At 47.4% G+C, this 18313-nt stretch overlaps 1 protein-coding gene across 6 annotated transcripts in view; it reads left to right on the top strand.

The window, feature by feature from the left end:
• Nucleotides 1-18313, top strand: part of Ulk4 (unc-51 like kinase 4) — a 330250-nt gene that overhangs the window by 268474 nt on the left and 43463 nt on the right. For 5 of the 6 annotated variants that reach the window (XM_063260957.1, XM_013160183.3, XM_063260954.1 and 2 more), the window contains exon 35: nucleotides 3503-3688. The exons of the other annotated variant lie outside the window; for it this stretch is intronic. In XM_063260957.1, coding sequence (XP_063117027.1) covers nucleotides 3503-3688 — 186 coding nt within the window. The remainder of the gene's footprint in view (nucleotides 1-3502; nucleotides 3689-18313) is intronic. 6 annotated transcript variants of the gene reach the window in all.

Genomic DNA, 18313 nt, shown 5'->3' with positions numbered 1-18313 from the left:
TCTATATATAAAATGGGATTCTACTCATAAGGAAAAATAAGTTACTGATACACATAAAACTATGGATCAATCTCAAGAGAAATCATGCCACATGAACAAAGCCATACGGGCTGTGTGCTTCCATTGATGTGACTCACTTGAAATGACAAATGGCAGGCAGATTAACATCACCAGCTTTTCAAGGTGGAAGTGGGAAAAGGTAGCTGTTGCCATGCGGTTTCTTCATGGTTGTCATTGTCAGCAAAACCACATACGTGGTGCAGCCACATGAAGCTACATACACACACACACGCATGTGCACACACATGATACTAGTGAAGTAGTATAATCAGAGTAAGGTTGATGGTTGATCAAGGTTAATTTCCTGGCTGTGGAACGGTTCTGTATTTATCTTACACAGTGTTTCGACTAGGGAAACTGGGTGATGCCTCTGTAGGATCCCTCTGTTGCCTCTCACAATGGCATATGAACCTATAGAATAAGATTAATTCATATGCAAAATCCACATGTACTTCTCACACCCACTCAAAGTTAATTCCAGAGGGACCTACAATGTCAGCCTGAGCTAAAATTATACGTAACATAAATTTCAGGACCTTAGAGCACATAGATAGATAATGTTGCAAAAATCGTATGTGTCACCCCCCAAATTTAAAAAAAAAACTATGCTTTAAAAACTATTTTATGCTTTAAGGCATACTATCAAGAAATTGATTTTAGTTTAACATGTTATGCTAGACGTGGGTCTAATTTTAGTATTGGCATGTGGGAGCCAGTTTTTCAAGCACCATTTATTAAAGAGGCTATCTTTCCTCCAGTGAACATGTTTGGCCCCTATGGAAGATAAACTTTTGACTGAGTGTGTCTGGGGTGGTTTCTGCCTCCTCTAATCTATTCCATTGATCCTCAGGTCTGTTTTATTTTGCCAGTACCATGCTAACCTGTTTTTATCACAGTAGCTCTGTGATATAATTTCAAATCAAGGATTGTGATGTCTCCTGCCTTGCCTTTGTTGCCGAGAATTGTTTTGGCTATTCTAAGGCTCTTCTGGTTCCAGATGAATTTTAGGAGTGTTTTCTGTAGTTCTGTGAGGTATGCTAATGGTATTTTGACTGAGATTGCATTAAATCTGCATAGCAATTTTGGGAGAATGGGCATTTCACTGTGTTCCTCCTGACCATGAGCAAGGGCACTCTCTTCATTTTCTCATATCCTCTTTAGTCTCTTTTTTCAGAGTACTGTAACTTTCAGGGCATAATCTTTTACTTTTAGATGGATTCCTAAGTATTTCATTTTTTTGATGCTATTGTGAAGGGTGTGATTCCCTGATTTCTCTCACTGAGTTTTTTGTTTGTGTACAGGAATGTTACTGATTTTTGAGTGTTGATTTTGTGTTCAGCTACACTACTGAATTTGATTATTAAATCTACAAATATTTTGGTGGGTTTTGGGGATGTTCTTTGTAGAGTATCATGCCATCTTCAAATAATGATAATTTAACTGATAATTTAACTTAAATAAAATCAAAATGGACCAAAGATCTAAATATTAAAACAGAAACACTAAATCTGATGAAAGAGAATAGGCAGAACTCTTGAAGACATAGATGCAGGCAAAGATTTCATGAACAAAACCCCAGTTGACAGGAAATAATACAAAGAATCAATAACTAGAATTTCATACTATTAAAAAGCTTTTGCATAACAAATCACCAACAGAGAAAAGAGGCAACCCACAGAGTGGGAAAAATTTTAGTTAGTTAGTTGTCCTTCAGACAAAGGACTTACAAAAAATTAGCCCCCCCCCAATTTAAAGACCCAATCAAAAAACATGGGCATCTGAGATGAATGCACACTCAGATGAAGAAATACAAATGGCAAATAAATATATGGAAAAATGTTCAACATCACAGGTTATTAGAGAGATGCAAATTAAAGCAATGCTGAGATTCCATCTCACTCCAGAAAGAATGGCCAACATCAAGAAATCAATAACAAATGCTAGAAGGAAAAAGGAACTGTTCTCTACTGTTAGTGAAAGTGTAGACTGTTGCAACCACTGTAGAAATCAGTATAGAAATTTCCAAAAAAAACCTAGGAGCTCCCGTGTGACTCAGGTATTCCCCTTCTGGGTATCTTCCTGGAAGAATTAAAAACATCATACTAAGCCGAGTGTGGTGGCTCATGCCTGTAATCCCAGCACTTGGGAGGCTGAGGCAGGAGGATTGTTGCAAGTTCGAGATCAGCCTCGGCTACAAAGTGAGCTCAAGGCCAGCCTGAACTGCATAGCGAGACCCTGTCTCAAAAAAAGACCAAAAAAAAAAAAAAAAAACAAAAAAAACCAACAATAACAACAACAAAAAAACCCCAAAACATCCTACTAGAGTGATACATGAGCACCTGTATTTATAGCAGCACATTTTCTAATAGCCAGATCTTGGAAACAGCTCAGATGCCCATCTACTGAGGAATGGATAAAAGTGATGTGGAGTTTTTTAGTACAACAGAGTATTACTATGCCATATAGAAGGGTAAACTTGAGACATTGTAGGTCAATAGATGCAACTTAGGACCATACTCCTAAGTGAAATAAATGGAATTCACATGCGTAAACACATTGATTACCTGGTGTGAGAAGCTGAAAGAATAAGTTCCAAGATATACAATAGATATTACAAAATGGGAAGAAATTGTTCAAAAGGAAAGAGGAACCGGGTGGTGGAAGGAGTTTTATTTGTCAGAGTGTCTGAAGTAGGCCAATCCACAGAGACGGAAAGCAGAGCAGCCCCGCGAGCAGGCTGGAGCACCTCTTCTCAGGGGCTCCCAGGAAGCAGAAAGGTTATTTGCAGCGACCAGTGCCTGGCACAGTGTGGAACTGTTGACCATGGTAACAGCCACACAGCTGTAAGTGTGCTTAAAAACAGTTGATGAAATCACACTTTGGGTCGCTTGTGTGGTGTTAGAAAGTTACATCTCAATAAAACGGTTACAAAAATCTTAAAATTGTTAATATGCGTATTTATGATGTGATTAGTATTTCATAGTATAGCTTTTAATACCTAGAAAAGCAATGTACTGCTTCTCATTTAGTCAATAATGACTTGGGTGTAGACCAAAATGTCCTTAATGTCACCCGGGAGGTAGGTTTCTTCTGGATAAGTGATGGGTAAACTGGAACCCAAAAGAAACTGCTGTGTGAATTGGCCTGTCACACCCGTGACACAACCAGGCCGCCTCAGCACACACCCGTCCTCACACATATCAGATGTGCCCGTAAAGCACAGAGTGACCTTCCACTAGCCGCAGGCCGTTCCTCCCTGTGGATTAAAGAGCAGCTGCAGGATCTCTTCCACCCTGGTGCTATTTCCTTATTTGAGCTACTGTGTCACTTTTGGAAAGATGCATTCAAGAAAGTACCCAGCCGGTTAGATTTTCTCCTCAATTAGCTTGCTGCGGTCCCTGGGCGGTGCCGGTCAGCTTTATACCCTGCTGTTCACTTGCAGCTTCCCAGCGAGGACCCGGAGGTTTTTGAGGTCTCCTCTAAGTGTCTGTCGGTGCTGGTTCAGCTGTATGGTGGGGAGATCCCGGACAGCCTCTCTCCTGAGAATGCAGAGAGCTTCGCTCATGCACTGTCCTCCCTGAAGGACCCGAAGGACCAGAAGCTTCTGCTGCGGACCCTCAGGAGGATGGTGAGTCCCACAGGTGCCGATGGGGTGGGCAGCTTGTGGGTGGGGCAGCCACGTGGAGGATGTAGCCATGTGAAGGGAGTGACGGTTGGGACCAGAAAAGTCACAAGAGCAGTGGACAACTCCCAGTGGTCGTTCCGTGTGGCCCCTGCTGCTGACAAGGGTGAGAGTCCGGCTGCCTGCAGGTTCACAACTTCCCCTTCAACCCCTTGAGAGAAAGTTCTGGAAACTGCACCCCATGCCCTTCAGTGGACGCAGTGTATTTCCTTGGAAAGGTGCTCAGTGCTTGCCTGTGTCATCAGGCCTGAGCAGTGTGACGTGGACTCAGTTATCCTGCCATGCTGCTGTCCATTCTCCAGTGCTGCCCACTGTCACAGTGACTCCTGTGCTGTTTCTTGAGGGTGAGATGCAGTCTGAATTGTATTGTAGTATGGAAGACTTCGCAGCCCCGTCTGTTTTGCCTGACATTGCGGAACACCGGCCGGCGGTGCTGCCTGCAGCATCTGCCTCTGTGTGGTCTCCCTGCTGCTCCCTGTCCCCAGACCTATGCCTGGCCTGGGTGATGGCTAGTCCTTCTCAGCCCCTAGCCGGGGAGCTTGTGATGTGTTTCCTCCTTAATAGTGGTGCTGACTGAGATCACCTGGTTTAACGGTGTGCTGTTGCTGTTTTAACTCTGTATGAGTGCAGAATGTATGTTTCTGCCACTCGATGCTTCCAGCACCCAGCGTTCAAGGAAAATCTTTCTCTACCGCCCAGTGTACTTCATTTTTTATTTTAAGGATGTATACAGCTGATATGTTTTGGAGGTGCTTGGATGACTGGCTTGGTTTCTTTCCAGAGTAAATCTATTGGCTGATTTTGAGGCCGTGGCTTCCAGCAGCTTGTGTTGACATTAAGGAAGGAGGGGTCATGGTCACCCTCGGGTCTGCTGGTGTGTCCACTGGAGAGCCTGTGTCTGGCCAGCCACGTGGCAGCTGCACTGCACCCCGGAGTTGTACTTAGATGTGAACTTGATGAGAGATGGGTGCAGCTGAGTCTAGGTGACGCGTGGCGGTACTGGAACTCGAAGGGCGGGAGGTCTTTTCCTTCCTGGCTGTGCTGTTGCGCTTCTGCGCCATCCCTTCCCCTCCCAAATGCTACCGATGGAGCCTTGCCTGCGGGCTGGCATGACACTGCGTCTGTGTGATTTCCGGAGTGTGGGCCAGACACTGCTGGGACGGTGTATCTTGAGGTGAGATGACTCCAAGTCACCAGGGAGGTGATTATTTTCTTTTCAGGGCTTCTTTCATTTTCTGATGATTCACGGCAAGTGAAAGTCTTGATTTGATACTGCTTTCCCCATCTAACTGTTCAGACCCTCACTTCCTAACAGCAGTTCTCCAGACTTTCAACTTCTACCGTGAGATAAGGTTCATCCAGTTAAGGTGTCGGTTAAGATTAACCAGCGTAGGTGTCGTCCAACAACATAAAGGTCCCTGAAGGTCCATAAGCCCTGCAGTCCTGGGGCCATCAAGGGTCACAGTTGGTGGCTTCTGCAGTGTGGAGATGGCAGATGGGGGTGGTCACGGCCCATGCCAAAGCATGGATTCCATCGTGCTTATTCTTTCCGGCTTTTATTATGGCCAAATATGTTTAAGGTCTAACCATTTTAAGTGCACAAGTCAGTTGCATTAAGGATGCCAACTTGAATCAGCACCGCCATCCAGCTCAGAATTCTTTCATCTTTCCTAGTGGAAGCTTGGTCCCCACTGGACACCTCCACCACCCTACCCCGCCTCCAGAAAACTGCTGCTCTGTTTTCTGTTTTCTGTGAATTTGATGACTCCTCAGTGCCCCGTCCTGCAGCATTTATTCTTTTAGCTATGCTTATTGCACTTAGTGTAATGTCTTTAAGGTTCATCCACACGGAAAACTTGTGTCCAGATTTCCCTCTGTCTTGAGGATGGAGAGCATTCCGTTGTATGTATTTTCATAGCTCTGTCCATCCATCAAGGGGCATTCAGGTGGCTTTACATTTTTGGCATCTGTTATGTTTTTATCTTATCCCTTTGTTGTTATCAGAAATGATTCAATCCCAGGTTTGGCCACGGGAATCATTTCTGGATGCCGTTTCTGATCCATTGTTCTTCTGGTCCTTGACATTTCTGTTAATGTCCCAATCTCAGGACAGTGACTTCCTAAAGTGATTTTCACCAGCACGCTGAAGAATGAAAAGGGTGTTTAGTCTCTGCTAATGGAGTTGGGATGCTTGGCCCCTAGTATCCTCTTCTTAGTCTGCATTTGGAGCCTTCTGAGAAGGTTGGGAAAGCCTGAAGCCTTAATTATCCATTGCAATTTATAGGAATTTTAGGAGGGTTTATGTTATATTTTGTGCTTCAGCTTTAACAATGTGACAGCTTGGTACGCCTGGGCTTTCCTGTGCAGTGCCTGTGGGTTAGTTCCTGTTTCTTCATCAGCACCAGCTTATTCTGCCCTCGAACCTCAGGCTGCACAGGGCCGCCTGGAATCGGAAGAAATGTCTGGGGCCAAGCACTGTGGAGTAGAGGGGCAGTGGAGGTGCCGTTCTGAGATGATCACATCACAGATGGGCAGCCTCACATGGCCATTTTTGGAGACTGCACCCCAGGCCTGCAGGTGCTCGCACACTGCCCCTTCCCTTCCCATGCGCCCGGCTCCCTGGCCTGTCCCATTCCTCGGGAGCAGACACCCTGCTGCTGTGAGGCGCCCAGCAGAGCATTTCCCCACACACACCTCAACGCTGGAGAGACCAGATGAAGATGCTCAGAAACCTGCAAGCGTTGCTTTCCTCTTTAGGGCCAAGTTGACTTGTAGAAGTCAGAAAAGTAAGGAAAACAGCTTTGAGGCATTGCAAAAAGCCAGATGATGTCCGTCTCCCTCAAATCTTACTATTCTCATGCTTAATGTCTTTGTTCTTATATTTTCTGAAAGGAAAAAAATGGGGCTCAGTTTTAAGCCAGTGAATTTGTTTTCCTTCCTGGCTTTTTTGAGACAAGTTCTTGCTGGCCTTTTTTGAGACAAGTTCAGGCTGGCTTTGAACTTGCAGTGATCATCCTGCCTCAGACAACTCAGTGCTAGAATGACGGTGGGCACCACAACACCAGCAAATCTAGTGAAATTTTTTAGAGCAACACGGTATTCCCAATTTTGCAGAAAGCAAGTGGAACCCGCATTCTAGAACGCAGTCCCTGGGGGACTTTCCCTGGACCACTGAGAGGACACTTGCTCTTTGGGGTCCTGAGAGAGCTTTCTTCGAATCCTCCCATGCAAACCATGTAAGGCTGTGCTAGACAAGCATCCTCTGCCAGAGTTTCCATGGGCTGTACAGGCTCGACTGGAGCTCTTTGAAGGACTTTCCAGTACCTTTCTGACAAAGTAAAGAAATGCCTGTCCTGAAGTGTTCACTTTGTTCCCTGGAAAGACCTTGAGCAGGTGGCGGACAAGGATAGCCCTCTGGACTCAGCCTTCCGTGTGGAGTCAGTGAAGTTGCTGCCTACTGAGGAGCCTTGAGGGAATCTCAGGTCTTCACCATGCTGTCCTGAGGACAAGCCTGTGACAGTGAAAGCGTCCCTGACTCCCTGTGAACCTCTCTCTGGCCCTCATCCCTTGTTCCTCCTCTCTCCCCTCCCCACATACCCGGCCTCCTGACTTGGCTGGCTCCCTATCGTGCTCTTCCTGATCTCGTATTTGTAGCCTAGTACAGTGTAATTCTGCTGCTGCTTTGACCTCTTTCTCAAGAGAATCAGCTTTCCTGCTCCTTCCTGAAGTTCTGGCAGGAGCAATATGTCCCTGCCTTCTCTACAGAGCCTTCTCCTCTTCCAATGACCCACTACCACCAGTGACACTTTTTCCCTCCTTTTATTAGGAAAAGTTTCCAAACAGAAAAATTAACGTGAACATCTATATAAGCAGGATTTGCTATCTTTTTATATATTTGTGTAATGTGTTTTCCAAATTATGTAAAAATGAGGACATTGTAACATTTGACTTCTAAGCACAATATTGCTATCAAGTCTAAGAAAGTCGGTGACTTTAAAATATTACTGTATTAGCCCTTCACTGCTGGACAGAGGGTTCTTTTAGGGCATGGTTTCAGGAGGTTCAGTCCATGGTTGGCTGGCCCCATGGCAGAAACACCATGGCAGAAGGTAAGGTGATGCAAAGCCAGTAGGTCAATGGCGCAGGGAGCAGAGCATGGGGATAGTGCAAGACAGGAAGGGGCCAGGAACCAGGTATAGCAGTTGGGGTTCCCCTGCATGACCACTAGACACCCAGAAGTAAGCTCCATCAACCCCTGGGCTGTTCCCAAAACTAATCTGTTAGAATAAAGTATCACTGTTGTTAATATCTAGTTCATCTTTACCCTGGCCATTAAAAATGACATATAACATTTTAACTTTTTAGCTGTATTCCAACCAAATCACACATGCTGTATTTAATCAATGTTTTCTTGGTCTCTTAACCCAGAAGTGTCTTCTTGGGGTTTACCATCTGATGCTGAATTTTTTAGAAGTCCAGTAGGTTGTTTTGTGGGAAGTCTGTGGTGTTATGATAGCTTCCCTGTGACACTTGGGGTCACAGCACCTCCTGTTGGTCACCTTTGGAGTGTGTGACGCGGCTGTGTTGTGGTACTGTGCTCGGTGCAGGAACCCACGCCACTCCATACCTGTGTATCTTCCTGGGAGAGATGCACTGGTGAATCGCCCTGCTGGACCAACGACTTCAAAACCAAAAGGTAAAAAACTATAAAATTAGAGTAATAGTCGTGTAGCAAAAGAAATGCTCAATTTTTAAGCCTAAAAGAGAAAACATTTAAAATATGAAAGGACCAATGTACTGTTGTTGGTAAATATGAAAACCCTTGAAAATGCAGACGCTCTTCCAGAGCTGCTTCTTGCACGTTATTAATCACTGAGCATCTACTGAAGGGAAGTTGTGCGTGCAAGATGAAGAGTCCCTGGGATTTGTAGTCTCTTACCTTCTAATAAACAAGGAGGCCTGAGGGGGAAACCTCACTGTAATGGATCATTTCTTTGTTGACATCTGTTATGGTTGACACACTGTGTCAGCTTGGGAAGTCTAGAAGTTTAAGTGACTCTACCAGGGTCCTCACTTTGTAAACATCCTATCCTGTGCAAGGTTAGGGCTCAGAGGTGGTTTGAGCACTAACCCACGCTAGGGAATGGGAGCCTGCTTACAATACAGGGGGGAAAGAGGCTTCTCCCCCTGCCATTCTGTTCTTGCTGCTTCTGCTGTCTTCCTTGGAGTGGTGTTACTCCAAGGTGGAGTGGTTCACCATGCCACCTTGCCTTGGAGCCAGCTGATTATGGACTGAAAACTCCACAAACTGTGAGCCAAATAAACCTTCCCTTCATTTTTGATGTCAGGTATTTGGTCTCAGCAACAACAGAAAAGCAACCCAGACAGCACCCTTCATACTCCTGCTCATGGAGAACTGTTACCCAGTTCAAGGTGCAGTGATCTAACATCCCTGTGGCGCTGTCTTCATTCTCAGTGGCTGCTGAACCTTCAGCAACCTTAGGGGCAGCTTGTGCCACGCGGAAGGCTGCAGCCTCCCTTGGTGGGATCTCTTCAGTGACATGCTGTTAACAAACCTCAAAATAATGAGCATTCAAAGCATGGCACTGGCTGGGCCTGTTTGAAAAGCTGTCCTTGCCTGTAAATGTCACCGGAAACTTTCAGAGGCCTGTCTCTCATGCATACCTCCGTGAAATGTTTCTGATTTGCTTAGTATTTTAAGTGGACTTCCCTGTATGTAATCTGTATTACTGCTGAGAAGTGAAATCAATTTACTGAAAGAAACCACGGTTAATCCTTACACTCTCTTCATAGGAGTGCATGTCTTTCTTTAAGAGGGTAGACAGGCTGCATGTCAAGCAGAGAACCAGACTTAGGTTCTGACTTGGTTTTTAAATAATTGCAGAAAAAAGCAAAGGTAAAAAGAATATTTCCATTTTTATTTTAAGGACTTATCTAAAAGAATGTTGTAAGGTCAAGCTGTTAGACAGCTTGAATTTGTAGATATAGGAGATGTTTTTAGTTCAGTGAAAAGAAATGCTTGACCAAGTTTAGGGACCTGAGTTTTTAACACAGGAGTTGTGTTTTGTTCCAGAGTAAGTGATACTAGAAAATTGCCACTTACTGTGGATTCCTTTAAATTGCCAACCTGTCCGTTTCAGAAAATATGATAAAGTGTTTGGTTGGAATTTGATCTCAGAAAATGAAACTAAAATTTATTAAAATAGATTTATTTTGTCTTTTACCACATTATGGGATATTCCATAATGAGCTGCTTAGCACTGGGGAGCTGCAGGGAAAGCCTGCAGTGTGGCAACATGAGCTTCCCTGCGCCATGCCGTGGGTCTCGGTGCACAGGTCCCTTGCCAGGGGAGGAGAGACAGCCAGTTCCTTACCTGTGTTGTGTCTCAGGTAATAAAGGCACAGAGAGAAAAAATACAGGAGAGCAGAGCTGCAGGAAGCACAGAGGGACACGTGTAACTTGCAGACAGCACAGCTAGGGGAGATGTGTGTGTGTGTGTGCACATATGTGTGTATGCATGTGAGCATGCACAGCAGGGCATCCTAGGCAGGGAGTGCCATCCCAAGGCCACAGCCGGGTACTGGAATGCTCTTGGAACTGTAAGGAAGCGCATTATGTCCAGCGCAGAGTGAGTGTAGGGGAAGTCTGTCAGAAGTGAGGACAACCGGAAGTCGGGGAGGCAGCTGTGTGGGTCCTGCGGGCTTCTGAAGCTTGGCTCACGCTGGGGAGGTGGCGCATGGAGTGTGAGCAGGACAGCACAGCCTGGATACCCCACCAAGCATTTTCAGGAGAGGTACTTGAGAAGAGAGTGTGTTTGGGGCCAGAAGATGCCTGGAGGGCTACCAGGGCTCATTTGGATAGGTCTTAGGTGGGAGGAATTTGCTGGCAGGTGGGCTTGAGGCTGTGAAACACAAAGGACAAAGATGGCTCCAGTTTGTTAGCCCAAAACTGAGGTGGCTGCTTCTGCAAGGAGAGCTGATCTGGGGAAAGAGAGAGGAAATCAGCATCCTGTCGGGAGTCCAGTGGGAATGTCTGGGCAGCAGCTGTGTCTGGTCTGGAGGCCCGAGGAAGAGGTGTACAAATTGGACAAGCTGGGGATGCCTGGCTATGGGCACTGCAAGGTCTGGTCAATGGTCTCGGCCAGGCCTAGGACCTGCCACAGAGATGGTGCATTATGGGGGAGGGGATGTGATTGGAGGTGGGAGAGCTGATGCACACAGTGCTGTGGCAAAGGCCTCTCAGGCCCGTTACAGTTGCTAAGCACCATGACCGGATGGTGCTGAAGACCAGGGTGGGGAGCAGAGAGTGGGGTGCTGGGGACCAGCAGCTGTGTGCAGCAAGGGGTGTGGCAGATGGCTTCCTCTGGTGACATCGGCCTAAGAGCTGGGGTCACTTAGGGGAGAGGGATGTGCCTTTTCTGGGCCCAGGTCCGAGTCCTGAAGCCAGGGGCTGGGCCAGCGTCATAGGGAACAGCGGGTTTCAGTTAGAGTAGGAGCCAGGGCAGTGTCCCCGAAGAGGTGGGAGGTGGACTTGCTGGTGGCCCCCAGGAAGCACAGTGGATTGAACACGGGGCGTAGAGGAGAGGATGTGTGCAGAGCCTCACAGGTGACACAGGGGCCCTTGGGCCCATCGCGCTGCCAACAAGGCGCGTGGGCCCTTCGCCCCACCCCTTGGGGCTCTGCCAAGGCTTCGAGATTCCTTGGTCAAAAGCTCATGTCACCAGCCTTGCAGAACAACATGGTGAGGCACGCTTCATACCTCACGCCCCCAGTGCTGTCCTGAAACTTGGCACTTCCCTGAGATGATTTCAGACCTCCACGCTCTCCACTGCTGTTCAGACTAGAGCTTCCATTTGCACCACCTGTCCTGTCTTCACCCCTGAGATTTTCTCTCCTGTTGGCCATCAGTCTTGTCTTCTGTTTGTCCGACCCACACACACTGATTTCCCACCTGGCTCTTTGGCCACTGCTGGTTTTGTGAAACCCTCCAGCTTGGCTGTTTGCAGCGAGCATCTCGGCCTGTGGGGCGAAGAGCTGACCCCATGGTCTCCATTCACAGTCTCTGTGCAGATCCCAGCTGGACTGGTAGGAGGGGTGTGGGCTGCAGGCTTTGGCCAGCCCTGGAGTCGGGGCTGAGTCAGCAGCTCAGCGCTGCCTACAGAAGCTGACGTTAGGGAGGCAGGTGTAACTTTCTGTCCCAGGGGTCCTTTGCTAGAGAAAGTTCTTGGACCTGCTCCTGGGAGTGATTCCCTGTGGATCCCGAGTTCTCATCTCACTGCTGGCCTGACTTGTTGAAGCAGACAGTGACCGGCCTCTCATCCTGAATCTCTTTTTCTGATTCATACACAGAACAAATATTATCCCTTCTTCAAAGAGATCCTCAAATTTTCATACCATATAATTCGTCTGGATTTGAAATGCCTTTATTTACAGTAAACGGTAGAATTTGCTTTCTTCCCACCAAGCACTCCAGAAACATTATAGATTTCATTAACTGGGTCTCCAAAATGTTTAAGTACCACAGAAGTTGTAATGCCACTGTTTCTTTTTCCCAATTTCTTCCTTATTATGTCAAGAACCTCGGCCTGTTTATAAGCTCCACATGGGCCTTTTTTGTAGCAGTTATGAGCAGGTTTTAATGAAATTTGAGCTGTCTCTTGAGATCACAGATACGTTGCCTAGCAACCTGGCTGTCCTCGCCTTTCCTGGCTCCCTAATAACGTGATACACTGTTCTTTGCCAGGCCCTGATGAAAATGTAATGGAAGTAATTCCTGTCTCAGGGTTACACTCCACGAGTGGCCAACAAAATAGATTTTTCCCCTTCTCCCTAGCCTGGGCAGGTTTTAATTCAGTGCACAGAGTATTGTTTTCTTAATGTTGTATGTAACAGAGCGAAATATATTCTAAGATGGCATTCTTAAAAGGAAAGCCTGTTCTTCTTAAATAATAGTTATAAATACCCAAAAATGGTTAGCAGATGCCCACATACCCTCATCGTGTTAAAAAGAAAATCAGATTTACTGGTTAAATCAAGAATGCCTGCTTACCCCTACTTGATGTGTTCTCTAGATTGTAACAGCCACAGCTCTAGAGTAGAAGCAATGCCTAAGTTGGTGAAAAGTTTGACACAGACTGTCCTTTTAAATTATGTTTTTTTGTGATTTTAAAGAAGTATTTTCAGTTATGAAATAATGCATGCCCATGAAGTTCATAGCTGTGTTGTTCAGGAGAATCAAAGTAGGAACAGCTCAAATGTCCGGTGGTTGATGGATGGATAAATTAAGTGTGGTGCATCCATCGGTGGAATTGTGGTTGGGTATGAAAAGGGCGGAAGTGATGACAGTACAGCAAAGCAGATCTTAGACATTGTCAGCTGTGGGCATCAAAACCAGAGCACCATGAGGTGCGTGACTCTATTCATAAAACATACCTGGAGGTGACCTGGTGCAGACAGGCCGGTCCCTGCAGAGCCGCAAAGCTTGGGCCACTGGGCTGCCAGGGGGACAGAAAAAGGGCAGTGGGTCAACGTGACAGGGTGTGACTGTAACCCAGCGGGTTTCTTCGGCTTTGATGAAAGCGTTCTGCAGTCAATAGCGGTGATGGTTGCCTGACTTGAATATGCTGAGGCTTCTTACTTCAAAATAGTGAACTTTGTGATGTGTGAATTATTTTTAATAAGTTTCAAGAGCAAAAAAAAAGGAATGGAATATATAAAAGGAAGAAAATTATAGGCCATAGGTTACCACAGTTGCTATGTTGGCTTCTTTATAATCACACACATGTACCCACCCAGAAAAACATGTAGGTACAAGGAGTAATCAGAATACACGGTGAATGTTTAAATGTTTAAAAGAATATATTACAGTAGAAGATACATCGCCGTGAACTCATCTCAGAGTGTCCTCTTCACTTCCAGTGTGTTTGTCCCATCGTCCTCGCCACCCTCCGGAGTGGCCCAAACGGCCTTTTTGTGACTGTCTCTGCAAGGTGTGATAACGTGGTGAATGCTGCCAGGCGCAGCCAACAGAGAGGCGGCTTGTGAAAAGGTGACACTGTCCTTGCCACCTTACTCATCAGATCTGGCCCTGTGCAATTCCATCTCCTCCCCAAAGTCAACCCAACTGTGAAAAGGAAATGTTTGAATTCATCAGGCCATCGAGGCAGCCAGGACAGTGCAACGAAAGACTCTCAGGAAAGAGGACTCCAGAGCTGCTGCCCGAAGGGGTCAGGTGGTGAGAGGAAGAGTGACCCTGAGGGGAGTTAATGCCTCCCCCATTTCCCAGGGAGGCCAAGAAGGCCAGGTGGGCCCAGGAGGAACCGAAGCCCCTTCATTCATCCCTTACTCATTCACTGCAGGCCAAGCCTGTGCCTGCTCGCAGCGGAATCTTCTGAGAAGCTCCCCAAGGGAACCAAACAGGAGCTTAAGTCACTTAGGCAGTGAGAGTGTCAACCCCTGCACGGTCACACCCAGCATCGCACACAGCCGTAAACACTCGAGGGAAGCTGAGGGTGAGGAGCCTTGGTGAGGCAGACACTGAATGCCTCGAGGATGATGGGAGACAGAGACTCAAACGATCTCATTAGTGGCCTCCTAAAGACTGAAAGGGTTATTGCATTCCTAAAATGAAACGTGATTATCCAAATAAAAAACCCAGTGGAGGGATCCAGTGACAGAGTAATCTGATGAAAGCCCAATGAATTATTTCTCCAATCAATTTGGAGAGGGCTTTCTCAGCACAGGGTAAGACTCGGAGCAGTGTGGCAGGTGGAGCCCAGAACCTTGCAGCCCTTTGTGGGTTCAGCATTGGTCCCTCGGGGTCAGTGACCTGCACAGTTAAGTAGCCTGGCAGAGATGGGGACAGGACCCTTTGCTGTGCTGTGTGGACATTCCCCCAATGTTCTCCATGAGAGAGTGTGTGTGCATGTATGCAAGTCTGTGTGTGCACACAGCAAGAAATGAGCACAGTGTACAGTGAGTACTAGGTTCCAGTGATACACTGTAGACACCTACAGATGTGGGATGTACATCTCCATAAGGTGTGTGCACATGCGTGAGTGTATTGAGCTGTTTCCCAGAGACAGTTGTTTAGGACCTTCTGTTGTAGAATATACTGACCTGAATGTGACCGTGCACAGACTTGGAGTTGATTTGCAGGGGCTTATATCCCAGTAAACTCCATAGGTGAACATATTTAAGATGCCCCACCTGCTGCACATCATAACACAGCGGCACAACACGTACCAGAGGGTCAGCTGTCTCCTTGTGGCCACGGGGCTGACAGGGGCCCCGTCAGATTGTCCTGCTGCCCCCCAAGGCTAGGCTGGACCTTGCCACATTTGTTACCCAAGAGATCGTCAAAACTTAAACTTCCGAGGATGGTTTCTAACAACGCCTGTGGCTTTCACCCTGTCACACAGCTAAACATGCAGGTGAGGCTGTGAGTCCAGGACCAGCTGTATTTACTAAGCTGGAGCGAGCATAAGGTTATGTGTCATTGCTCCCGGAAGTGCAGAGTTTCTGGGAACTGCCTTACATTTTCAGTGTCATAACATTGTACACATTCCCTGACCCACACACTGATGCCACTTTGATTTAATCACACCTGGAATTCAGTGCCGTGGGTCTCCATTGGCCTGGGACTTCTGCAGTGTCCCCGAGAGTCATGCTCACAGGGCATTTCCAGGCTGTACTGGGCTACCGTCCATCTGCTTTCCCTGCTGCCTCTCAGGATGTACGATCACCAAATCAGCTTTGCTGAGATAAACAGGGCGGAGGTGTGGCCGTGAGGGGTACCTTGCCAGATGCCAGTCTTCAGCCTGTCCAGTACACTTTCACCCCAGCCTGCTGGAGACAGGACTGGCACTCCAGCAGGTGTCTGCCCATTCGCTTCCTGAGGGCCTGCTCACTTTCCCTTTTTATGTCTTACATTTTCTTTTGTATGAAAAGGATAATGACTTTTAAAAGGATGTTACTGTTTATGGTCTGTGTCTCTAATAAAGTTCAGTTTACTAGCAGAAAAGTCACAAGTAGGGGGACTTAGAGCCACACCAAAGAGCAGATAGGAAGAGAATATTGATTACTAAGCTTGTGAGGTACTGGAACTTCTCCTCTGTCCCAGTGATTGTCCCCAGGGATGGCATCCACAGAGCACCTAAGTGTGCCAGGTGGACAGGTGGCACACTTGTAGCAGACCAATCAGCTGCAGGCAGAGGGCAGGACATGGGGTGAGGGAAGACGGGGATCCCTGCTAGACAGCCACTCGGTGGAGATCACCTGTCCAGCATCCACCTTGTCTTGGCCACACCACTGTCACAGAGCTGAGCACTGGCATCCGCAGGGGCTCCTGTGTGCATATCGCTAGGCTCACACAGGTTCATGTGTGTGTCGTGTGTGTACTTCCTCAGTGTCTGAGAGCCAGGTGTGTGCCCTGTACTGCCCCAGGGACAGCCAGCCTTTGCTCACAGCTGCCTGTGCCTTCTGCCAAGGCATCGGTACAGTGCAGGCGGAGCGCACTTGGTGCGGTGCAGTGTTTGGTGGCTGCTCTGTGAGTGCCAGCCGCCAGCAGTCTTGAGCTACAGGGAGCTGTGGGCTGCAGCCTGGCCCAGCAGGAGTCTCACAGCTTGGAGGAGGCTCTGCTCCTGCTTTTCCTCCAGGCCACCTCACCATGTCTGCCGAAGTCCCCTGAGGCTCGGAGCTGTTGTGAAGCTGGACATTTCCTGCTGCCGAGCGCCTCTCCTGACACCCTAGTTACTGTCATCAGCTGTCAGTTGGTGACCAACCGTGGGCCCGGAGACTTCAGAATGACTGCTGTGAGCTCTGTCTGCATGCCATAGTGGCCAGTGCACATAGAAGGCGTCTCTGGACTTCCGGGAGAACATGGCGGACAGACAACAGCAACTACCGGAGGCTCTCTGAAAGGCTCGGCTCAGATGCCAGGAATGATGCGGACTAAGGAGACATGAACCGGTAGAGATATGCTCTGCTGTCTCAGGAACGAACTGGGCTGAGAGAAACCAACTTAGAATACAGTCCTGGCACTAAAATAGGAACAGAAAAGACTCGGTGTGGAAGCTCGACCCCGCGCCATTGGAAACCGCGATTTGGGTTTCCTGCCGCCCGGCGGCTGGCTGCCTCCACTGCGGCTCGGCAAGGAGAGACGCGCAGAAGCTCTGGGAACGGGAGTCTGTGAACGGAGTCGAAAACAGGACGGACAAGGAGGCGTACACGAAAACTGACTGGTGGCGAGGTGAGTGAGAGGAACTGACCCCCTACCACAGTTTGACTCCAGCGGAGGACTTTCTGGGCTCGGGCAGTCCTGTAAGAGCAGGGCGCGGTGGCAACTCCAGCCACACATTCCCCTCTCGGACGGGATTGGTGAAAAGTGCCTGGCCTGCGTGACGCTGCGGGCAGACTCACTAGGCTGGCCTAACCCAGATCCCAGAGCCTGACGGTGGCCCGGAGGAGCGACTGACTCCCGCGTAGGCTGCCTCCTCCGCAACTCCCTGGTGCACAGCGGTGGGCGGGAACACCTAGCCAGCGCAATTTGATCAGGCTGTGGCTGACAGGCAGGGAAGCCGGGCCTCCTATGTAAGCTTGCATTTTATAAGGAACAGAAAATATGGGGAAGGGAAGCAACAAGAAAGGATCCTCGGCCCCCAATTCTGAGAAACGGGCAGTAGTGGACACCGCACCAATATACATTAAGCGCCATATAGAGAGCCTCATAGACCAATTCAGGAATGAAGTTATCAACGACCTGAAGCTAGAAGTATGCAGAATAGTTAGAGAAATGCTAAGCACCACCCAGGAAAAAACAGATGGTGGAATGGAAGAACAGAAAAAGAGGGGAGAATTGCTTGATGGAGAAAACAGAGAAAGCATTGAGTATGTGAAGCAGGTTCAAAGGGACTATCAAGAAATTAAGAAGTCTATCCAAGACTGGCATAACAGCTTGAAAGAAACTAAGGACAGACTATCTGAACTGGAGGGCAGACTTGTAATATGGGAGAATGAAATGAAAAACTTCTTAAAAATAACAAAGAAACAAACAGCAATAATACAAAGACAAGAAGATGATAAGAGGATCCATAACTTAAGGATTAAGAACATAAAAGAAGAAGTAGGGACACAAACAAGTGAACTATAAAAGCTATTCACAGAAATAATCCAGGAGAATTTTCCTAATTTAGCAAAAGGTAAAGATACTCAGATGTATGAGGCATACAGGACCCCAGCTACCTACAACCCTAACAGAGAAACACCCAGGCATATAATAATAAAAATTCCAGAAATTCAATACAAGAACAGAATATTAAAAGCTGTAAGAGACAAGAAACAGACCACTTACAAGGGAACACCCATCAGAATTACAGCGGATTTCTCTGCACAAACCATCAAATCACGAAGAGCATGGGGGGAAATAATTCAAGCTTTGAAAGATAATAACCTCCAGCCAAGATTGAGATATCCTGCACAACTGTCCCTGGAAATTGATGGAAAAACAAGGTGCTTCCAGGATAAAGAGGAACTGGGGGAATTTGCAACCAC

Source organism: Cavia porcellus, unplaced genomic scaffold, assembly GCF_034190915.1.
Source record: "Cavia porcellus strain 051 isolate PalLab524CR breed Dunkin Hartley unplaced genomic scaffold, mCavPor4.1 scaffold_14, whole genome shotgun sequence".
Classification (NCBI taxonomy): domain Eukaryota; kingdom Metazoa; phylum Chordata; class Mammalia; order Rodentia; family Caviidae; genus Cavia; species Cavia porcellus.
This window is presented reverse-complemented; position numbering and strand designations above follow the sequence as displayed.